General features: G+C 39.3%; 1 protein-coding gene across 1 annotated transcript in view; it reads right to left on the minus strand.

The window, feature by feature from the left end:
• Nucleotides 1-5165: 5165 nt before the first annotated feature.
• LOC139988938 (dual specificity tyrosine-phosphorylation-regulated kinase 2) overlaps nt 5166-22720 on the minus strand; it is a 38818-nt gene continuing 21263 nt past the window's right edge. The window contains exon 2 of the mRNA XM_072006748.1: nt 5166-6704. Coding sequence (XP_071862849.1) covers nt 5559-6704 — 1146 coding nt within the window. The 3' untranslated portion in view covers nt 5166-5558. The remainder of the gene's footprint in view (nt 6705-22720) is intronic.

The raw sequence follows: 22720 nt of genomic DNA on the forward strand, positions 1-22720 counted from the left end.
TGTCGCGTTGAAACGCCGCGCGTCCTACATTTTCGTGTTCGTACAAGCCGAAGAGATGCATGCATACCCGGACACGATACATAGGTACACGGGGTAGGGGGTGGCCGGTTGTTAAGCTTTAATATGCATTTCCGCCAGGTGAATATCGTGAAAATCCGTGACAGCGTTTATTTTTAATAGGCAGCTTTGATGTTCGCCGGGTTCCTTTTAGGAAATTCATCGTCCGGCTATCGAGCACACTGACGACCACCTATACATACGATACATGGATATCAAATAACACTTGATTTGCAAAGAATTGCGTTTCATTGTCCTTTAAAAGGCTGTCTCGTTTCGGATTTTAGAAATATCGCTGCTATAGGTACGTATTGTTCCGTGTTTACAGGCAGAGTATCCTCTTAATCCTCTATAACCAGAATTTTAATTACTTACGAGAAAAAGAGATCGAAGCTAATTGCAGATTTTTGAATTTTAATCCGAGATCCAGGATTTTAGGAATTATTTTATAAATAAAATATTCTAACTCGCGGCTCCACGCGGGTATAACAACGTATCAATGAAGCGTGATATCGCAACAATCGATAGTTAAAATAAAAATATCAATATGTAATTTTGTACGTTACGTTACGGTTATAAATAAATCGTTTAACGTTGGCATGATATATCGATGAAATATTGGAACGTTCGAAAAGCTCGTTCCGATTTTACATTTCGATTCAATATATATTTATCACATTATACAAATTCCATTTTCGTCCACAGATTTCCTCTATCTGTCACGCAACTTGAATATGCCGTTCTTTTAAACCCTCTCAGGTTTTTCGACGAAAAACTTTTCAATATGACTTTTTATGTCGATCATATTCCTTAAAAATCGGGATCTCGAAAAATTGAGTCCTCCAGGCAACCCAATATAACGTTGCAATAATAAATAGATAAAATAACACATCGATAAATAATTTCTAAGTTTACTCTTTACAGGAGACCATTCTTCATACATTCACCCGTTTATACGTTTCAAGAATTACCTTGTATCATTCTCACCTCGCTACATGTTTCTTTCTATCCTTGTAATATCGATATTTTGTTAAATAATCCATTGATGACAATCGACGATTCTTAGTTCTTTCTTGTAAGAACGAAAAACTGTAATTAACAGCATCCTTTTTCTCGAAAGAAAAATTCGGTTATGGAAGGTCAAGGCAGATCGGTAGTCTTGATTTTTCGTTTCGTCGTTTTGCATCGAACACGAGAATTCAACGAAGCAATGTAAAAGGAAATACAAAGTACGAGCGAAGCGCGCGAGCAACGAAAACGTATCGTCCGTATCTGGTTCTTTTTTTCCTCCGCGGGTTTTTTTCACGAGAAGAGGAATCTTCGAGCACGCCTTCCAGACAATCGGAACACACCCTCGTTTGCCTTGAGTTAAAGCCTCGACCTTGGAACGGTCCGCGCTTATATCCCGGCCGTGTATACGTTATAAGCCTAAAGCCATCGCTTAAAACTCATTGGCGTCGGGACGCGTTGCATGAGTAGTAAGAAAGCAATTAAAACAAGAAAGACAAAAAAAAGAAGAGGAGGGAAAAAATAAAGGAAAGAAGAAGAGAAAACAACGTACGAAGAAGAACCTAGAGAGACCTAATCGCTTATCGTTATCGTATATCTATATAGGTATATCTCTCTCTTTCTTTCCAAAACAAAATAAAAATAAGAAGAAAAAAAAAAGAAGAAAAGCAGGATGTTCAACGAATTTCTCTGCGCAATCTTCTTCGAGATCAGTCAATAATGTAATGTATACACATGATTAATTTGAGCCGAAGTTTGCACCGACAACGAATATGGACAACGTTCTGATCACAGTAAAGCATAGTGAGTGATCGATTAAATTAAATTGTAGGTAAAAACTCGAGCGACCTACATCTCTGGTTAATATTATAAAACAAAACTTGAGTAAATGGTAAACGTTTCACCTGCGTCTATACAGTTGTCTTTTTCTTATCTTTTCTTTTTTTTTTTTTTTTTATACGAACTTTTTTCTTATACGAACCAGTGTGAAAATGCTAACTATTATTTATAATAATGACACACACGGCCCATAAGCATGTCCAGCGCGTTCATTACGATAATCCTTGTGCGAACACGACGACGACGAGGACACGCTATTGAAATTTTCACTGCAGGAGACTAGGATCGTAAATAATACATGCGATCACTTTTCTGTGTATCTACGAAAAAACGAGAGCCCGAACTTATGTAGGAAGGTATTGGCAGTGGTATTAACGATCGATCGTTGGATCACGCGCGGACGTTGCTTGCTAACGTAACGCGAAAAATCCAGGTGAAACTAAAATCCGACGCGACCACGAAAGATCGATTGGCGGATGCTTGTGTTTCCTCCGCGTTCCTCGACCGGCGGATGAACGAGCCTTTACATGCTATACACGCGTTACGAAAGAAAAAAGGATAAAAAAAAAAAGAAGAAAAAAGAGACAGGAGAGAAGAAAAGACGAGTGGACGTTCTCTCTCGGACAAAATTAATCGGCAACGGTACCGCGAACGCGGTGTACGTTCTACGAGAAGAAGGAAATAAAAAAAAAAGAGGGGGCTAACGAAGATTCGTAATCACAAAAGAAATTAGAAATAAAAAGGAAAAAAGGAATCTTGAAAGATGTCATTACATACGTACACATATAATAATCGTGCAACGTTCCACGAAACCGTTTTTTTCCTTTTTCTTTTTGTTCATTCTCACTCCTTGTAACGCGTTTCATTTTATTTTTTTTTTTTTTTAGCTGACTACTTCTCACTACGCGCGTATTTCTTTAATAATCGTAGCGATATTTTTTCCTTTTTTTCCTCTCTGAATCAGCGTTACAACGTATTATAATATATAATATATAGACGCATTTTATATATATATATATGTATATATATATATCTATATTTATCTATGTTCATCAACGTGAACCCCAGTACACCTAAATTCCATATCACAAGATATCTTGTTCAATATCACGATTTAATGACCTCCGTGTCTCGCTGATTATATCCCCCCACCCATCCCACCCTTCCCACAATTCGTTTCTTTTATCAAACACGCTTCTCGATTGACGTCTCTATCTTTTCGTAACTCGTCTCATCGTTGGCTAATTTATTGCCATCTTCTCTCTCGTCTCGTTCACCATCCCGATAACTCTCTCTCTCTCTCTCTCACACACACTCTCACTCTCTCTCTCCTTATCGTTTTCTATATGTTATCGTCGCGCTGTCTCCTCATTCCTTTTGATCGTCGTTCGTCCACATCTCGTGCACGTCCTTCCATTTAGGATGTTTTCGCCGATATCGTGAAACGCATCAAGCGTTCACCGAGCAAACTAAAATTACCACGAATTCGCTTTGTGCCAGGGTCGCGACCGATTTATACGAGCGGAATCTCCTTCGGCAGATTCGCGCACGTCGGTGCCCGCCATCGTTTCTCGTACCAATTTTCTTTGAAAATCTGCCGTTAGAACGAATCGGGCTATCTGCCGCTACGATATCGAATTGCAAAGCGCGTCTTTTCCACGAAAAGACGAGGGAAGAAAACCTCGAGCGGCGAGCTCGAAGCTCGCGAATCCGTTTCCGCATCCGCGTCCGAATCCTCGTTCGACGCGATTCCCCGCGATAAATGCATTTTCACGGTTTACGCTACGAAATGCAGGATTAAATGAACAGCTCTCGTTGCCACGAGCTACTGTTTTCGAGCCTTTCTTTGTTCGCTTTCGAGAAGAATTGGAATATAAATGCTGATAAACGACGAGAGAATAATGAATACGTAATGCGAGATTCGGGGCAGTTGTCGCGTATGGTGCGGGGAAAGTCGATCGCAAGAGTATTTCGCGGGAGTGAGGATTTGGTAGAAATTGAAAGAGACCGGTTTTAATGAGGAGAGCTGGAAAAGTTCGTCTTCGAATTGGAAGTTCACGCTTGCAGACAAAGGAGACGAAAGTTCAAAGGTGAAGCGCGGATGCGATTCTAAAATCCGTCTTCAAGGTATTATCATCAAAATACTGGTCTATTTCAAGCTCATTTTTCGTTCACGCGCAGTCTATTAATTTTTTTTTTTTTTTTTTTTTAGTAAGAAAAAGATAAAGGAACTTGCGATCAAGCTTGGCATTTTCGCTCAAAATAATTTAACGCGGCTAAAATGCTTACTTTGAATGTTACATTAAAAAGAAAGAAGAAAGAAAAAAAAAAGACGAAATTGAAATTACATTGAAAAAGGCAGAGGAAGAAAAACAAACGCGTAGCGAATGCTAATGCTTTTGTATCTTATGAATTTTTTTTGTCGATATCAACGACGGTTCCTTCATGTTCTTGGAAAAATAGCATCCATCATTTTCACGATCGTCGTGTCCCGTTTGATCGATGCTTCGGCTCGAGCCGAAGGAGACAAGCTTGATCTCCTTTAATCAACAATTACGCTGGCACACCCGAGGGAAAATCAACCTTCCTTTCTGCTCGATACCGATAGTATTACAGAGGAATTTTCTGACCTAAAAAGCTTCTCGGATCGATCTATTCAGCGAGGCACATGCCCTTTGATTATTAGATTTCTTAGTTGAACGTGAAAAGGTCCTCGTATTGCGGCGCCTTGGTAATGTCTAGATATCCACGTCCTAAATATCCACGAACGAACTTCGCCGAGCGACCCTCCTCCTCGGTATCATAGAGAACGGTCGCGCGTCAACTGAATAAACCTCTCGACTACCGTTTCTCACCTTCGGAGAATCGATTCATCGACGTAGCGCAAATCTTTGGTTCCTCTGCTTCCCTTGGCACAATAACCTCGGTGGTCGTCCTCCCTATTTTCACGATAATAGGACGCGAACGCGACGCAGAAGATACGAACGAACGAATACACGTAACGTGTTAACGCACACACAGCGGCAGATATCTTTGCGAATCGTATCGAGTGGTCGACCACAAAAGTGAACATCAAAAGCAATCGTCCTCGATTAAACGCGACCAGATCGTGCAACGCCACCTTTTCTCGAGCAAACGGCGACGAGAAATGGATCCTGGACAAGCAAATTGGAGAGCAACGCCAAGCTAGGTGAGGTACATGATTCGAGGTATCGCGATCGATTTTTCAGTTCCTTCACCCCTTTTCACCAGTTCTTTCGTTTCTTTCTTTTTTTTTCTTATTTTTCTTTTTTTTTTCTTTTTTTGCAGTAACATATCGCGTAGATCACAGTAGTATCCGGAGGTCGAAGACGAGGCCACTTTCTCTATTTCTCTCTCTTTCTCTCTCTCCTTTGACTCCGAGGAATCTTGTCTCGTCGAGCGAATATATTACCACAGGCAGGAACACCATTAGTACATTCCGGTATCGTTCGACAACGAGTTGTGACAACGCGTCGAAAGACGACCGTCGAGACAGACGATTATCCGACGAGTCAACGAGACACGAGGCCAATGATCACGGTATCGATCACACGGTAAACGTGTTAGAAAAAGGTAGTAAGGCTGACCTCGTATTTCTTATGAATCGTCTCGGTTCCTCGAGAATGTCCTTGCTAATCATTGTCCACCGTTTCCAGCCACTCGAGGAACGATATGCTCCATCCGTTGGATCCGTGCGATCCATGAGAACCATGGGATCCTTGAGAACCATGAGATCCGTGCGAGCCGTGCGAACCATTGTTATGCTGTTGTTTTCCTTGCAATTGGTGACTATGCTGCTGCTGTTGTTGTTGTTGCTGCTGCTGCTGCTGCTGTGGCTGTGCTTGCTGCTGTTGCTGCGGCTGTGGCTGTTGTTGTTGACCACCACTAGTACTACTGCTGCTACCGTCACCACCACCACCGCCACTACTACTAGCGTCACCACTAATAGAGTTCAAAGATGGATGACTGCTGACAGTTGCCGCCTGATGATTCGTTGCTGCCGGTTGGCCTTTTCCTCTTACTCTTCCACCGTCGTTACGTTGCAGCGCCGAATAAATGGTAGACATTGTGTGGAAGATGTCGTTCAACTGTTTCACCTTGTTCGTGTTCTCCGTATTGTTGGTCTGCAGGGTGTTCGACTTGGTCGAGCTCTTCCTACCGGACGCGGAAGTACGAAGGCCGGAAGCGGAGGTAGGCGGCGCAGAGGCTGCCGGCAACGCTGGCAGAGCGTCGTTCGTTTTCTCTGGAAGCTCTGGTAACCTGCGACGCAGCCATATGTGTTTCAACGCTTTGCCAGGTGTCAGTCGTTGTTCCGGGTCCCATTTAAGACAACGATGAATGAAATCCAGGAAATACGGGTCATCGCAATTTTTCAACACCTGTCTCAGATTCCTGGAACCCGGTGGGCCACGGTCTTTGCCTTTCCTGGAGAAACCGCCGTTCAATACGATCGATCCGTCGGACATCGTTATAACGGTGCAATAGCGCGGATAACCCTTCGAGCTGATGAACTGTCTGCGCCGTTTCGCCGATTCTAACAGCTGAGGCGGTGGCATGCCTAGCAACTCGATGATACAGGCTAGTTGGTCCGCCTCGTCTTCGCCTGGTAGCAATGGGAAACCGGTAACCAGCTCCACCAGGATACAACCGAGGCTCCACATGTCGATCGGCATACCGTACTTAGCGCCAAGGATCACCTCCGGAGCGCGATAGAAGCGACTTTGAATGTACGTGTAGACGCGTTGGTTCTCGTAGCAGCTCGAACCAAAGTCTATCACCTGGAACATAAAGAGAAACAGGTTTTAACCATCAACTAAGCGAGAGTATATTTTATACAATAATGCGTTTCGATTATGAGACTGGTTGTCAATGATCCGGTGATTATTACAGTTTACCGTTTTGAAGAGTACTACCGTTTCAAACATCAGCGTATCGGTTTAACTACTTCGAATAATTTGCTTTTTAATAACTGGTAATTGAACAACTGATTTTATTAAACGTCTTTTACAGAGTGTAACGTATCGCGTGTCAAATAATTACACGGAGTTGGGAGGAAAAGAGTGGTTAAATTATTACTTGTAAACGTTTGCAAACTTATAATAAAATTCTCTAGATAAGTACAGATATTACGTGTAGTTTTCTGTACACATTTCGTTTATAAAAAAACATACGTCTCTACTATTATTTCACTGAGCTCCCATTATTCCTGATGTTCTCAGAAGACTTATATTCTTATCGTATATTCTTTGAACGAGAACGATTAATCTCAATAATAGGCATTAGACGCGGATCGATAAATACTGTCATTGATAATACCAGGCAATCCCGTTTTAATGGTTCTAGAAGATCTTAAATAGTCAGTCACGCTGACGGAATACTATATCATTCGCAAACTCCAAGACGATATACGCTCCGAAATCCAACAGCCGTCTGAAGTGTATCATGAATACTCTACGTGGTCTGCATGAAATCAGAGCGGAGTATCGTTTACGGCACATTTGGCAACGGAACGTGACAAAATAACACGGTTCTCTAACGAAAGGACCAACCTTTGATAAAGGTCCGTCATTTTTCCTGCTGCCTAGATTGCATGCTTACGTAAATTCTTATTTTTATGAATAGAACGAATAGGAGGAACTCATATACGTATCAACATTTGATACCTATCCTAATCCAAATATTAGAACAAGTGCTCTACTTTGGACATTTTGTATATTTTTGCCTATTATACGTAGTAAATATTAATACAGTTGGTGTATATAGTCGATAAGTAAATATAATACCTGCGATATAGTAACGATATACGCTGATTAATCTTGCCTAATGAAATATGTTTTTCCAAATTTCATAGCCAAACTTGGTTTCTTACGTTCCATCTTAACTTCTCTGTTATTTTAGACTCCCAAGATATCTAGAAAACTTATGAGATACTTGTCGCTATACAACAACTTTTTACATCAAAAATTCAAATTTTCTTCATCTTTCTCGATAAAAGTTTGTAGGAAAGAAACGTAATAGCGAAGAAGTTTTGCTTGGATTGTTAACGAGCTATTTTGACTGAAAAGAACGAACATTCGCCTGATATTATTACAAACTATTAAGACATCGGCGAAGAATAAAGGCGTGGCTAAAGAAAATTGACCAAGGCAGCGGATAATTTTGTGCGATCATATCTGTTTTTGCTACCGGCCTACTTTAATATTTCGGGCAACATCGAGTGCTCACGTGTGCGGCCAACAGGAACGCCACGTTGGAATTTATCCAGGATTATAGCGGTACGCTCGGTTTATTGGCGAACCAGGCCCTATGCAAATTTCAATAAGCTGTAATATCGTTGTTCGATACCTAAACGATCATTCTACGAGCGTTCATCCCTGATTATAGCCACGAACACCGGATCTATTCTGTTGGATAAGCGTTAGATCATCCGAGTAAGAAAATGTCCAAGAATACAAGCTTTTGCGATCAGAGGAATTAAAAGTATCATATTTTGTTAACTGAACGCGCTTCTAACAATTCGGAAGCTTGCAAAGCTCTCGCTACCTTATTATAATTATAATTTAGAACTTTGGACGATTATAGTTCATCGACGTTTACGTAAATTTTTATGATCTTATCGATATTCATCTACGATTCAGTAGTTGCTTAAAGATTAATATGCGATCGTACAATTTATTTTATCATATTTATCGAAAAGAAACGTCAGTATCCGTTTAAATGAATTTCTACGAATTGGGTTCATGTATTTGAACACGTTCGGACGAGATTCCAAAGGTTGTAGTAGGACGAACTAATGAATTTCTATTATATAAACGCCAGTTGTATGCACGAACTGTTTGTCTCGCGATATATTCAGATAAATGGAGTTGTATAGTCGAAAGTCTGAGCTATTCTTAGGACCTTTGGTTCGAACTCAACGCACTCCAATGTACTACCGAGGAGCATAAAGATAGAAGATACGTGGGATCAGTGGGTAGAGCGAGTAAAATGTCTTTGTATGCTTGTACCGAGCTTCTCATTTGAATCTTTCGTAACTATCTCTTGCGCTACCTTGAACTATTCGAATCATTAGAAAGATATATCTTAGAGATACGCGATTTAATTTAAAACCGCTTCTACGATAATTTCAGTTACGTTTGCCACCCGCGCGATGATCATTTAATTATTCTCCCTTTCCAAATTGATATACGTACACTTTAAAAGATTTTAGACGCGTAACAACAATCTCACGCCTCACTATGCATTCCAACAACGTCTATGCATTTCCAATTACGTTCTTAGAAAACGCGTCTCAATCGCAACCAACATAAACGTTCGATGATATCTTCTTTCTCCACTCGGTCCTCTCAATCTTCTCTCGTCTACGCTGCACTCGCAAATCACCCACTCGACGCGATCTATGACTCAATCAGATCCACGCTTACCACATACCTACCATACGTATCGACTTATCCGCTTTGAAAACATACTTCCCATGAACGTGCCAGTTTTTTTCAACGAGAAACCGGCGTGTTGCCTTATTAAAGCGAAGCAGTACTGCCTGGGAGAAAGATATTGATTTTTCACGTGAAAACTATCATCCACTCGTTCCCCCTACGAAGACATATACGTCAATGTTCGCGTACAATGTGTAGCCGAAAGCAAAGCAAAACGATCCCAACGATCGGGTTCCCGCGCGTACAACGCGTCAACGTAAATAGAAAGTGACACACTTGATCGATTTCGATGGTTGCCGCGCCGGAAGCCCGCTGAAGGGTACGTTCTTTGACGGAAGTCGTCCCAGAGGGACGGACGTCGTCCTGGCCGCTCCCTAGAAAACATGCTCGTACGTGTGAGTCTGTCATCTAGTTTAATGATCGTACGTCGAACCCGTCCAAGCTTTTATCGTGAAATTACTTTACTTTAAGTTCGTATATACAGCTAACTCAAAACTCGTGAAATTCCACACATGAGACAGAGACTCCTAGGTATCGTTTTTGGTTCATAGAAATAGACATAGGTCATAGCTACAAAATTATATTAGATTTAGCGTGAACTTTGGATTTTATTTACGTTCATTTGTCCTAAGAGTATCAATGGGACCTATGGGACATATGGGAACCATCGTGATCCTCGAGTTTGTATCTCGGGAATTTATCTGACCTTTCAAACCCTCGATTCATCCAAGTCTAAGTCTTTAACCCTTTGAGGTTCACGGAGAGCGGTCGAATCTCTGAATTTTGAACATCGATACACGCTATGGTGTATCATCCATTCAAAACTGTTCCAGATCATCAAGTTTCTGTCTCAATAAAATTCAACGCTAACTTTGTCAAGAATGTCTACATATTATTTGGAGTCTCGCGAAGATACGACATCTGAAACCGATCATTTCGACTGGTTCGGTAGTTCTGGTGTTAAGGACGATTTGCAAGGTCTTCTCAGATATAGTCTGCATCGATCATAAGGGAATATATGGGTCTGTTGTCTCATTCAGTGATCGTACGTCGCACTCGCGCTTCTATCACGAAATTACTTTATGAAACAATGTAAACAAGCGCGAGCATCCGGCTACGCGCACATTTCACTAAACAGTCAACTACATTGCTAATTTATCGCGAGCACGGTGTTACCCGCAACTATACGTTACGGATTTACGACGTCTCTCCTATCCTTCTTCGTTCAATGAAATTTCCTCGCGGTTGAAAGCGTGCCACTGGATTGCAAAATATGTACGTTGTTCCCGGATGCCGTCGCTGAAAATCGATCTGCATCCATATCTTTTCTCTTCTTTTTTTCCTTACTGCGGAACAAACTGCACGAGTTAAAGAAGACCGCATATTTGTGGCAGAATATTTTACAGCGCTGAAACGTACATACAATGTATGCGCGATGTATGCGATCTTGCGCCGTTTGTTCGCAGCGACGCGAGAAATTTCCGCGAAGACTACGAATTCGTTGCGTTTTTCACCTGGCAGATTTATTTATTTTTCTAGGCTGCTTTAAATTAGAAAAACATACGCGGGTCGCACATGTTTATGCACGTTCATCTTTGTACAGAAAGTGAGCTTTACATTTTTGCTTATCCTTGTATCTATTCGAATATTTGCGATATAAATACCTATAGTTTAAACATGATAAACGTAGAGATGTTAATAAAAATTGTTAGAAATTATTCGACTTCTAATCACGTGGAAACTGGAGAATTTTGAAGGAGAACGACGCGTAGCTTAGAAAAGAATTGAAAAGTTCCAAATTACCTGACTTTTACTGTCGTTAGCTAATCTTGCAAGTTTATATTGCTTGATCCAACACCTGTTCATCTTGTTACCTCCTCTAAATCATTCTACCTAACTGTATTCTTTTAAACAGATTTTAAAAGATCTCTTAAATTCGAGAACATCTATTATCCGTGATTTTAATTTCATGATGAAAAACGTATAAAATAAAGTAATTTGGGAGATCGGAATATTCTTCGTTATTAATCGTGGCTTTTTTCAACACGAAGGATCACTGCTGCAGTCGTTCTCCTGTGGCCTGTAATTAGCAGGTCCGTTTCGCGAGTAATTAACAAAACTCAGCAGAATACACTGGATGTGTTTTCAAGAAAGGGGTCAGCAATTGTCCAACACTAAGAGACGCTTTATCGTAGACCCGTGAAACGAGATACGACGAGAAAAATGTTTATTCGCGGTTTCCCTTTCATTCCGTTGCGGGAACAGCGATAAAAAGAAGCTCGTTCCCCTAATTGGAGCGGCTGTTTAGCTTTCGAGGTAACAGGTGGTACCTGTGCGCGCTACTTATTCACGCGAAGCTACCAACCAGCCTCGGAAAAATCTGTCGCTCAACATCTACCGCTCTTGTCCTCTTCCTTCTGGCCAACGTCTATGCAACCGATGGAAAAGGAATTCATCGATCCAACGAACCAAACTTATTTCCAATATCTTTTACAACGTCTGCTCGATGCGTTTCTTCATCCAACTCGACGGAATTCTTTTCACGTGCGCGAGCAATGTTTTATAAGACAGATGTTACGGTAATTTTCAATTATTCATCATATTATCGTTGGACGACTTTTTAAATTTGTTGGATCAATGGTAAGTCGTGTAACAAATTCTTTTAAATCGACTAATTTTGTTGGATCATAAGCGACTATAACAATTTAAATTCAAAGATTCCATTAAGAATAGGTTGCTTCAACTTTGTCCAAACTTAAGATATCTTCTTAACTTTAATTCTGTGTCTTCTACATTTTCCGTGACAGATAATATTGACGTTCTTTATCGTGTGAAATTCAGATCTAGGATGAAGCGCTTTAAAATTAAATAATTGAACCTATAATCTATAACCTATGGCCTACAAAGATAACGCTGTCCCAAAATAATGTAACGGAGCCTAATCGTAGTGATAAATGCATTCTTGTTCGATGTCAATTACTTGACCCGTTATACGTGTCTATTTCCATTCGTACAGCGAAATATCAGGCTTAGTGTATACGAGAATTTGTCTGTGCATAAGTTGCAAGATTATTGTTCTATGTTGTAATATAAATGGAAATCAGCGCGAAGCCAGAGAGCAGGCGGAAATAAAGACTTCTATATGTAATGAAACATCATCGTGACAATAATTTATATTTTATCACGAGGCCGTTTGATAAATCGAATCTTTAAAAGGAAATGGAACTTTTATTGTTTCATGCTTATTTTTTTTCTTATTTCTCTCTTCTCGTCCAATGAATGAAGCAGAACTGTACCCAGAGGCAACGTGTCTCTCTGCCGAAGAAGGCGCAAAATGTTGGCACAGCGGTACACGTATTACCCCCGTGAACGTCGCCCCTTAAGGCGAGACAAAGAAAAATAAAAAGAAATAACGAGGAAACGGAAAGAAATAACGAAGAAATAAAAATTGAAGAAGCACAGGAATTGAAGTCTAATATTGTCTTCGAATCTAGAAATCTTTCTCAAGAGAACATCGTACTTCTCTACTTTCTTGTAACCTGGCTGAAAAGATTATTTGATAGAACGATAGAAAAAGGATGTCGTCCAGGGATACGCGCACGGTAAGAGTGTTTTTAAGGTACTTTAAAGAGACTTAAATTAAAGCACGTTGCGCCTTTGACATATCCGTAATCAACGATGTGTATGGTAACGCGACTACTATATCTTTGCCAGACGATTGATTTTTTTCATCGACCGATACCGAAGGTCTCCGATGAACCTTGAACTTTAAGTCTACTCGAAATTCTATTTCACCGTGGTCTTCATATTGTAACTACAGATTTACATTACAATTATTCTTATAGCATTCGCGATTATATTTGACGAATTATATCCAGAAATAGCTAAAAGATTTTAATTTATAACTCCTAACACTGATATATCGCGTGTATTCTAAAGTAGGAGCGCGCTAAAATTATAGATACAGGTGGCTCACGAAAGCACTTAAACACTCCTCACAGAACTATCACGATGCGTGATCATCTCCATAAAACTTAAATATACAGGATATAAAAATACAAGTACAAAAGCTACAAAACGTTTACCCTGAACGTACATATATTGAACTCGTTAGAAAAAGATAATCAACAACACTTTTCGGCAATTTTTTATTTCAGCGTACGAATAACGTGACTAGCGTTCACACTTGATTCACACATTCAAACGGTTACCATGCTATTAATTTATTTATTGCAAGAAGATGACATAAACAGTTATAAATTCTAAGGTAAATTTCAAAAACGTGTGTTCGTAATATCATCAGCTTTTTATACTTTTCAATTTACGGAATTAATGACTGGCTTCTGTACAGCTCGCGCGATAGATATCAAAAATGGTCCGACTGAATATCTAAATTTATCGATACCGTTTAAATCTCGTGATTTTTTTAATATATAATTCTACTAAATATCGCGTAATTCTCTTTACGTATTTTCAGATCTGTTTCAAACTTTACCAAAAATCTTGCTGACAATCGTGCTTCACCATAGCGCTAATGAAATAAAATAAACAAAATATTTCGTATAATGCACATAATATATTCGTACGAGGTTTCTACAAGTGTTCGAACACTTTCGCGAGCCACTGTAGCTAGCTATCAGTTGTAGCTTATTAATTTCTGCCATGGAGATGCACTTGACGTGCGAACCCGAGTGCAATGTCGAACGTTCGAAAACATAGATGTTAGATCGTCGAGAAAATCTCGAAAACAATCTGCAACGCCACAGAGTGCACGAAAAAAGGTCAAGGTTCAAGACGTCTCATTCTACGATGACAATTAAGGAATTCGACGCACACGGATATAGAAACAGAAAACGTTATAATAACTGCGTTAACCGCATCTACTTGATCTGCCTTGACATAGATAACGCGGAAAAACGTCGTACCAACGAAAACACATTGCGTAATTTCGATGGACGTTGAATCCGTGATTCGCACGTTAGTGCAATGTTACAATGGTACAACGTAACAGAAGATGTAAACTAGAATGTTGCTCGTAATGAGTCGTAACAGGAAGAGCAGGCAGATTGAATGTTTCCACAATGAACAAGCTCGTAGCACGAGCGTGTAGTTAATACGCATTGATCAAATGCATGCTAAGATGCACTTTTCTCGTTCCGATGGGAATTATCGATTTTGAACGATACATGTGTCCGTTGTTATTGGACAATGCAAACGTCGAGTCTTCTATTTATTCTGTATTTTTCCACTTTTCTTTTTATATAATCGAAAGCACGATTCCGTAACGATAGATTGTATTGAACCATTCAAGATGATACACGCGTATCTTTTTCACACGTAACTAGAAATTATTTAATTAGAATTGTTCGTCGAATCTAAGCTTGGGGATATTAATAGTCGGCAACTCATAGACACAGATGTGTTCTGTTATAGACTGATGGAAATCGAAATAGAGTAGCCCCGAACCAACGGAAGTTGATGCTCCCACGTACTTACAACACATTCAGATCGACATAGTTTGTCTGAAAACTATAGAAGTCTATATGGCTAATTCGAAAAGCATACAGGTCCACGCATGATAGTTCTTAAACATAGAACAAATCCTGGATTCGTAGATATTGACAGAGGTCGCACCGCAGTAATATGAACTCTGAATTATCTACCTTTAAGTTCGCTGGCTTAAAAGCTTACACAGAGGCTTTGAGTCTATCAGACCCATAGAAACCATCGATTCGGTATTCGACTTCACAGAGAGCAGACAAACCTCTGAACATCAAAAGACACGATTAGTATCACTCAAAGCTACGCAGCTTCGTGTATAGCCATGTAGTTTTATCCACGTATCCTCGACATTTGCAATATTGCTAGCTCATTGGTGTCCAAATTACGAGTTTATATATTTCTTCTATAAATTTCCAGACTATTTCTATCGTTCATTGCAAACAGTAAACGTATGGGTGATCCGTATAAAGCTTTAAGGAACTTGAATAATCCGTGCATGGTCTATTAATTTCGGATAATTTCTGCAAATTTTCGGCATGATTTGTATCGGCTCTAAGGGAAGCAGGGTGATCTAAATTAAGTCCCACTTAGTGTGTACGGTCTTCAATGACCCACATGTGTCCAAATCAAAGCCAATGAATCCGATATGACTTATATTGAGTGTAATGAACCCAGAGTTTCGCATTGAGTTCGACGAACCAACGGTCGCCTATATTGAATCTAATGCGTTCATATCGAGTCTAATAATCCTAATGCTATCCGCGTCATCTAATGCTTCCAAAATTATATGCATTGATTCTGATCTAATCTCGTCCACATTTATCTCAAAATACGATAATCGTTTGCGGATCGCGTTGTATACGTTTTCCTCAATATTCGGTGATTTTTCAACAATCATTCCGACGATTTATTATCAAATAGTTCTACGATTCCGCCTTTTGAAACTGTATACAGAAGTTGCAAAATATTTATTGGAAATATACCTACGTTTTGCAAATCTCATCAAGATATTTAAACAATTATTTATTCTTTTTATTTGCTATATCAATAGGTTACAATATAAAAGACTAATCTTGAACACCAGTTGCGCTTTTGACGCTACTATCCATACTGTAACATCAATTTTTCATTGAACGTATGTTTGCAATAAATATTTCGCAACATTTTCGAGTTGCTTGCAAATGTTCTATAATTATAACTTATAAGTTACAAGCAATATATCAATATGATAAGTAATTATATAGTTATAATTACAAAAAGTTTCATACGATGCACACGTAATATACTTATAAGAAAAATTCTTTGGTAAATGTGCGAATACTTCCGTGAGTTGCTCTGTAACAATTCCATAAAGTCATTTACGTAGAAATCATGGTGAAAATGAGATAACATCGCGAGCCACATTGTAACGAACGTTAGGATACCACGCAGTCGGGCGATCCACTTTATTGTTGAATCGTTGTCCCTCGAGACGATAACCACAGGGAGCTGTGAGTCACCGTTGACGACTGCAGGGAAAGCCAATGTGGCCAGCTCGTTACGTTTCTGGTTACTACTGCTTTTGAGTTCACGATCGATAGACGTGCTCCCACTACTCCGTACAAAAGAATACTATAACGATAAAATCGAGGATTTTTGCGTATCCCTGTTACCTCGTTAGACCACCGTGTTTCAATTCCGGAAATTGAACGAAAATGCTAACGACAATAGATGTTCTAAGCGCATTACCGCTTAATGCTTAGCACAGCGTAACCGTGGAATTAAGAAATTAGACTAATTGCTGGAAATAATTATAGCGCAATCTATTCCGCTAATTTTATCGTTCTATAATACATTTTGCTGTTGCAGAATGTTGGACATACTACGGTAGATATTCGATAGAAATACTAACTTTATTTTCACGTGTCGACTAGCCAAATGCGTTTTAAAACCGTGTTTTAGTTGGCATGCGTTTGTGCGTATGTGATGTACGTGTTTCTACAGACGATGAGCGCGTGATATCGCACATATGACAACATATTCCACGTACAAAATTTTATATACAAAAATATGGAAGCAGTGCTGGAAGTTTAGATGCTTGAAAGTCATACAAACGGAGCTACAAGTTCTTTTTATAACTGTTAATTAATTTCGTTGGATCATAGAACAGATCGTTGACATTTTGCTTAATCGGTAGCAAGGAAATTGTGCATTTCTGCAAATGTGTAAAAAATTCTGCAGACTATTGGATATCCGCATATTTTAAGCTATAAAAACACGTTAAAAATCGAAATGTAATAGTCGAAAGTTAAGTAATTCGATCTACAAGTATCTAAAATCCATCAGGATCTACCAATAACGATATACGTCGTAATATATTACATTTTTTCCTGGCAATTAAAATTACAAAATTGCTCGATTCCTTCCCAATACCTAATTATAATATTCTCTTTATTATAATATAATTTTATTATACAATAATATACACTTGATCAAAGTCTCCACAAAATTCTAAACATCGATTTTCTCTCAACGAAACTACCTTGTAACATTTCGTATTTTTACTCTCGTCCCTTGCCATAAAATGTAACGATACAGTAGAGTAAATATTCTGTAAACAAATTATACGCTAGCGTATAACAGAGATAATAAAAATCCGATCAACGATTGAACGGGTTAAATCGTACTGTTGTACGGCCGCATCGTTCTCATTGAAAAAGAAAATCGATGCCGCGATGCATGTTATGCGCAACCAGGTCGCGCGACGTTTGTTGTAACTCGCGTCCTTTAACGTTTATGAATAATAATTCAACGGTAACTTTGAGCCTGCTTGGCCATAAAAAAAAAAAAAAAATCGTACGATGCATCAGGTTGGTCGCGGTTGAAATAACAGAAAGTTATTGTCAAGGTCAGCCATTGCATTTGACCGGAAATGCTTTGGCTGCCTCGGTTCCTATGGTTCGCTGCTGTTGCATCTTCGAGGAACAATCGACACGCATATACGGTATATCATATTTACGCACCGTGCGTATTGTGGCATTTTAATTTACCCCCACCCCGCCTCCCTTTATTATATTCATATTAGATGTGTACGGTGTACGCGATTCAATTACGTGGAATTTGAATAAACAAAGGCTGCGCGGACGTAACTCGTAAATAAAACGATAACGTTTAATTAACACGAAACACGAAGCAAAAAAATACGTACGGAATAACGAGGTAGAGTCGGAAAATTGTTAGAAAATTATTTGAACAGTTAAGAATTTTTATTTCGTTTTATAATAGTATTATAACAATATAATAAATATAAAAATATATCATCTATATAGAAACTTACTGATCTCTTAACCAATTACTTGAACGATGTTTTCATTCGCTGATTTAATCAATTTTAACATTCGCGTTATTAAATTTTCAACCGTATTTGTTATCTTATATATATTGCGAATGATTCGACAAACAATAATTTTGAAAACCTTTCGAAGTTCTCGATCGAGTATATTCTCAATTTTTATTAATGGAGTGTAAGCAGAAACTGTGATATATAAATAAGAAATATAATCGCTAATTTATGATTTGTAATGAGGAAAAATTTTACAAATATTTATTCTACAAAAGCGTTCATTAACCTCTTATGATTTAATACAATTACCACATCCTCTGCGAAACCAGCCGATACTCTGATAATTACGAACAAACATATTTATACTCTATACATTTTGAGAAAATAATACAGTAGCACGTTCGAAACGCAATCAGAATTTTCGACTGCCCGCCGCAACCGGAAGAGCATTCTTCCGGTAACGAAAAGTTGGAAAAAAGCTCGTTACATTAACGAAGATAAATGTCGGGAGGTAAGTAGAACTCGCCGTTTCATTTGGTCTAACTATTATTTCCCCAACCTACTCCGTGGAAAACGATTGTATCGTTGGAGAACCGGACCCTTGAGAAACCAGGTCAATCGAACCTCTATTACTCGTTTCGCATTAAAATTATTAATTAAAACCGTTTACGCCGCTAGAACCTGTAACGAGTTACGTGAATCGTTGGAAACAAAGCGGAGAACAACAAGTATCCTTCCCCTAGTCTCGATATCGCAGTAGCCAGGAGATGAAAAACGGTGGAAATCGATGGAATATATCGGCGAAACGAACACGGTACGCGAGCGCAATAATAGACACAAAAATATGAACGATAAACGCGGAAACGATCGGGATACTGCGCTGTGCCGTATTGTTCTGTTTTTGAAATATTTTGCGTAACACGCCTCCACCATCGTAATAACGACGAAACGAAAACTACGTACGAAAAATACGTATTCGATATTTGCGTAAATATAAAATTGAAGTATCAATATTTAACGAACCATGACGGTGTTTCGAACGCCGTGTACGAATGCTCTTGACGTTACGTCGGCCAGCCGGATATTGTAGGATACACACGGCTTGTTTCCGTTGTCAGTTTGTACTATTCTTTCCTTTCCGGATTTGCCCGACGTTTCTCACAAAGCTCTCTTTTCCCGTCATCCGTCCCTTACCCTCTCAACGTTCGCTCGTAATCGATGCTTTAATATACGCGCAAATATGTTGGAACAACGGTTACGAGGAAATTGTGTTTTCAAAGAACAGCGGTGAACGGAAAAGAGAAGAAAACCGGAGGCAGGTCGTTCGATCGTAAAACGTCAATTGAAACGATACGACGAATATCAATTACAACGATATCGTTCATACTTAATTATTTAACCACGTTCACGCATCGTCTATTGGTTAATTAATGATCTGGCGAATAATCGACGACCTAAAAACACCGGAGCGAGAAATATTCAATCGCAGAAATGAGAGTCTCTCGTGGATTGTGTGCTCTGCGACAAATTGACGATAATGGAGCGTGATTCTGGCGTTGCGGTTCGTGCGGATTTGTCGCTTCCGCTGGCGCCTCGCACGTGATTATTAGAGGAGTTATAATTAATTGTTAAATAACATATGACGTAGGAAATCTACTTATTCTTTTATTTATTTAGTTTTCTTTTTGTTCGACAATTATATAGTTACCAAAACTTTTGAGATTTTGATTTGAACGTATCCAATACTATCGGATCTTGACATTTTATAAAAAAAAAATAGTGTAAGAATTTATTTCACTGCAACAAACTTATGTATATTGTATCGAGAGAAGGTAGCTTTAGACGTTCTTGAAATACATGAATATTAATGCACTTGCTGCAAACATGTGCATAATCAACACATGCTCGACTCTCACCTTAGCTGTTGCTTTTCACGCATTTAAACTGTGATATTTTGTACTAAAATATATATTATAAAAAATATATTCAATATGTGCAACGTATCGTGATAACGATAATGATTTCTTAATAGCAATCGCACTCCAATTTCACTAGCGCTTTCAAAGGACCGATATTCTTAGAAAATGTGAATCTTCGCGGAATTTCTTCAGCCCTGATATCTCATTTCCCCTCAATTACTACGATTCCTACGAGCGGCCGTGGAATAAGACGTCGGATTTTTCCTGGATTTCGCGATAAATCCCACCAGTTCGCTATGGCCTACTTCGCCGATTCAATCAAGGACCCGCGATTAGTTTAAAAATTCATCGCCCCGACCGGAAAAAAGGGATTCAGCGTTCGAACGAGGACACGACAAACCACCACGAATAGGGTTGCCGTGTGGAATTTATGTATCGACAAAGAGGCAGAGAATTAGCCGGGTCGATGAAATTGTCCTCGTTGTCGGCGAGGTGGTCACCGTCTTCGTGGTTCTTCTTCAACGCGTCCAGACGATAGGGCCGCTTCTTATTTTCTCATCTCGCGGAAAACACAAGCTGCAAGCCCCAATTAATTTTCAATTATACCCTCGACGTGATCTAGCCCTTCTATTTCCGTTAGTCACGCGACGTTGCACTTGACGCACGATCAACTTTTACATCATCGCAAGGGGGAGAGAGCCCATCGTGTAAGAAGAGATAGCGTGCAACATACATCTCTCTTATACTCCTCTCTCTCTCTCTCTCTTTCTCCCTCGTTTTGTTCTTCTTTACTTTGTCGGCCGCCCTGTCCTTCTATTTATCACGATAGAGGAATCTCGTTGCATAAATCGTTAACGATATTGCGTTTGTAGAGTAAACAGACCTCTCTGTACTGATTTACAGTATGGATCTTGCGTTTCGTTTCCTGTATTTGTATCAGTTTTGGAAAAATGTGCATTTGTATCCCCTGTAGGAATATTGAGATTCTCGACGTGAAGAGATACATCATAGATATTGTTAGCTCTTTTATCACTAAGAGTCAACTTCTAACGAAACACAGCATTATTACACGCTACGACGTAGCAATTTGAAGGTAACCGGTCAACAAACCAAGATGTTAGTTGGAATTGGACCTTTGTCCTCTTACAGAATCACGCCTCCAGCAAATTCCCTTGGAAACCGATCACGATAACTCGTCCGTACCTCGAGTGACACAAATCGGTTTAAACTTGTAAGTTTCTCATCAAGGTAACTACAATACCGACGATAGTCTAGAATTACTTCGAATCTCGAGTGAGATCCGGAACAGAACTAGAACGTTTCTAACAGTTTGTCAATGGAAAATTCGAAAGCTGATATTTGCAGTGCTAACGTGTGTATACAGGAAATAACAAGGAAGGAAAGATGAAATATCGAGCAAGCGAGTGTAAATGAACGCTTTGTTCGTAAAACAAAATTCTAGCTTGGCGTGAGAGCGCTATGTATATGTATATATTCTGCAGCTCTATGGTGCACAGTGCAGCAAAAGGACGAGCCAGTAATTCGTATCCAGCATGGAAAACCGGTCCAGTCCTCCGTGTCGCGGAAGTGCCACAGGCTGGTCTGCGGTAACGTTCTTAGTCTAACGTCCGTATACTCGATTAAAGTGAAACAATGAGAAAGCTCGATTCATTCACCGATTGACGCTGCATCCGTTAACGTGTAACGCCAACCATGCAGATAAGGCAAAAAGGAATGAAAAATTTCGAGATCGTTGATAAAAATCGTCATTGTGTCTTTTCCAGACGTTTGCGATGGCGAGATTACGCGATGGAATTTCCAAAGACAAAACAACGTGATTGAGTTATGATTCCTTACAGGAAGACAACTTTTAAATTTGATATTTTGAATATTTATATCATATACATTTGAATATCTAAGACATATGGATCGTTGTAGCGTTTGTTACCCATATACAGAATTGATTAACGTTTGAAGTAGTTAACAAATATACATAGTTGGTTCAATCCGTTAGAATTTAGCGCGCATTCATAGTTCAAAATTTGTAAAAATTTAGACAAAATATAGACGCTGTTTGTGATTGAGAGTTAGATCATTCGCGCTGGAATACTAAAACCAACAGATACGTACAAAGGTAGATTCATACTCCTAGTAGCTTTATTTAGCCTTACTCTCCTTCCTCTTCTTTTCTCCTTAATCTTTCTTTCATTCCTTGTGTTCTTCTTGTTCCTCTACCATCGTCTTTCTTTTCCGTTTTTTTTTTTTTTCTCTACCTTCCCACCACTTAGTGCACTTACAGCGTTTTTCCTGTGTGGTCTTCATTTAGCTACATGCCTCGAAAATGCTGATTACTCGAAAATAAAATACGCGCGATCGATCGAGGAATAAATTACACGTAAAAGATTTATGGGAGGAAGCGGCAGGAATCGAGTCGATTGCAAAACGACTCGACTTTATACAGCGTACGAAACACGACGAACGAGAAACGGTTGTGTACATTAATCGAGCAACGTGGTTCTCGTAAGTATGTACGAGACAAGCTGTTATACCGGTGTATTCCAATAATCTTCATTCTCCAACGAGAAAGTCCAACTCGAATAAAACAACCACTTTGC

Source organism: Bombus fervidus, chromosome 7, assembly GCF_041682495.2.
Source record: "Bombus fervidus isolate BK054 chromosome 7, iyBomFerv1, whole genome shotgun sequence".
Lineage (NCBI taxonomy): Eukaryota > Metazoa > Arthropoda > Insecta > Hymenoptera > Apidae > Bombus > Bombus fervidus.